Source organism: Penaeus japonicus, unplaced genomic scaffold (genome assembly GCF_977035675.1).
Source record: "Penaeus japonicus unplaced genomic scaffold, GWHDUDI00000001_assembly GWHDUDI00000022, whole genome shotgun sequence".
In the NCBI taxonomy this organism is placed as follows: domain Eukaryota; kingdom Metazoa; phylum Arthropoda; class Malacostraca; order Decapoda; family Penaeidae; genus Penaeus; species Penaeus japonicus.
Genome location: NW_028234424.1, coordinates 8,156,469 through 8,158,968, shown reverse-complemented (window position 1 = coordinate 8,158,968; position 2,500 = coordinate 8,156,469). Strand labels below are relative to the sequence as shown.

The following is a 2,500-nucleotide window of genomic DNA, read 5'->3' as shown; positions in this document are numbered from 1 at the left end:
TGCAATCACCCCAAACATATCCGTGAATACCCACTCCTTTTTCAGAACTAACCCTCCTCTGAACTCGGAGCGCCGCCGGTGTTCCTTTCCCCTTTCGCCGCCTAACCCAAGTCGCACTTTGCAGGCGTGATGTTTTGGATCGTGGCCGTGGCGGTGTTGGTGGCGGGGTGCAGCGGCGGGGCTGAGGCCGCCAACATGGAGGACACCGTGCGTGACCTGTACGACGCGCCGTCGGAGCAGCAGGCCCGCTTCTTCCTAAACTACGACCGGTCGGCTGCCTTCAACACCTCCGTGGCCTTCACCATCCCGCTCTTCTCCTTCACCCTGCCTGGCGCCGGGGACACCTCGGCGGCCGGCATGGACCTGCAGTCCTTCGGCGCCCTCGCCTTCATCGCCCTCTTCCTCCTGGGTGGCCTCGCCGTGTCCATCTACACCACCACCCAGGGAGGAGTGTCCAAGAGGGACCTCAGCGACGACGAGTCCTACCAAGAGTCCTTACTCACTACCTTAGTGACGGAGTCCTTAGCGGGGATACCCAACGTCATCGACACCAGGAGCTGCGCGCAACTGGCCGTCTGCGGCGCCTATTCCGAGCCCGAGAGATACGGCCTCCTGGCGTGGCCCATCAAGTTCCTCATCTCGTAAGTACCTTCTTTCCCTTGGCATTCACAAGTGTCAAATTTGTCGCTGTATCTGCGGTAACTGCGAACAAATAAGTTATTCCAGTAATGATAGCTCTCATCGCGGTGAAACATTTTATTTCTAATATCCTTCCGGAAGATACAATTAGCCCCTAATTTAGTTTACTATTAACATCATTCATGAATTCTTGTGTAATTGTACTCTACAAGACCTTGTCTGTGTCATGATCTTTACAGCTTTTGTCATGAAGCACTGAAACTTACCGAGATAAACAAAATGTCTCAAATGATAACTCAGAATCGGAGGATTCATTTCATACCAAAGAGAAAGAGAGAGAGAGAGAGAGAGAGAGAGAGAGAGAGAGAGAGAGAGAGAGAGAGAGAGAGAGAGAGAGAGAGAGAGAGAGAGAGAGAGAGAGAGAAAGAGAGAGAGAGAGGCGGAGAGATAGAGAGAGAGGGGCGGGGGGAAGAGAAAGAGAAAGAGAGAGAGAGAGAGAGAGAGAGATACAGACGGAGGAGAACAGAGCACAAAAGAAAGAAAAATAAGAGAGAAAAAAGACCGAGTTAGAAAACAGACAAAAAAAAGAGAGAGAGAGAGAAAAAAACCAGTAGACCCCCCCCCCCCCCCCTATAACGGTTCCCGTCGAATCGCACGCCACCCGCCCACTTATCATGAAAACGCATCTCAAGGAATCCAAAAGCGACCCCATCCCGCGCCCACCGCATATATATCTTCGAAAACGTCCGTTACATTTTGACACACTTCGATTACCGCCGATGAAATAAGCATGCGAGGGATCATACAACCAGACCTAGGATACTGAATATTAATGCTCGTTAACTGTTCTGCGTTATGGAATCTGTCTTCCTCCAGCCGGGTTCTGTGCCAGCAAAGGTTACTGATCCTATCGGGTCGCAGGCTCATTACAGTGTTATTCCACTGTTTTTGGGGAGACATTTGTGTGAAATCTGTATGCGTGGCTGTGATGAGCGTCTGGGCTGATGCGTCGGTTTGGTCTCGCCTTTTTTTTTTTTTTTTTTGGGGGGGGGGGGGGGGGGGAATCCTCTTGGTGTTCGTGGTTTCGTTAGTCATGTTCCGTTTTAACTTCATCACAAACTCAGGGGAATATGTGTGTGTGTGTGTGTGTGTGTGTGTGTGTGTGTGTGTGTGTGTGTGTGTGTGTGTGTGTGTGTGTGTGTGTGTGTGTGTGTGTGTGTATGTGTGTGTGTGTGTGTGTGTGGTCAACCTTATAGATAAAGACATTCGAACTAATATTCACATTTTCATGGTAATTCCCAAGGTTTCATAAGCTCCCCCCCCCCTTTTATGTTCTAATCAAATAGCTATTATCCGTGCGTTGCCATCTTTCATAATTTTGACAAATGAAGCAGGCAATTAGTGGCTCGTGATAGAATACATTACTCGAATACTTCGAATATTACTCGAGTACAAATAATAACGAATCAAGTCGTATTCCATAATATAGAATAAATAAACACCTGCTGCCCCATGCAACGACATTATAATTCTTCCTTGTCCATCGAATTACCTAAATCAAAATCATTCCTCCCATGAACACAATCATGATAAGAAGAGAAAGTCGTTGATTCCGTCTACGATATAATTCAATTAATGAGTAATTTGACACTAAATTAATTTCAGAAAAGTATGTCTAGGCACTAGGGTCCATCCGATACTCCTTAATTTACGGTAGGTTAGATCTGACTAGGGTAGGATAAGCTAGGATCTATTAGGATCTATTAGATCTATTAGACAGGAGAACTGAATAACAGAAGCGCTCCTGAGTAAACGCGTGATATCACCAGCACCTCAAAATCATTCCCGACCCGTAAATAAG

General features: G+C 47.4%; 1 protein-coding gene across 3 annotated transcripts in view; it reads left to right on the top strand.

The window, feature by feature from the left end:
- The window catches only part of LOC122249618 (uncharacterized), a 105,498-nt gene that overhangs the window by 68,120 nt on the left and 34,878 nt on the right, over positions 1-2,500 (top strand). For all 3 annotated transcript variants that reach the window (XM_086549426.1, XM_043010676.2, XM_043010675.2), the window contains exon 2: positions 125-641. In XM_086549426.1, the coding sequence (XP_086405552.1) occupies positions 130-641 (512 nt within the window). In that variant the 5' untranslated portion in view covers positions 125-129. The remainder of the gene's footprint in view (positions 1-124; positions 642-2,500) is intronic.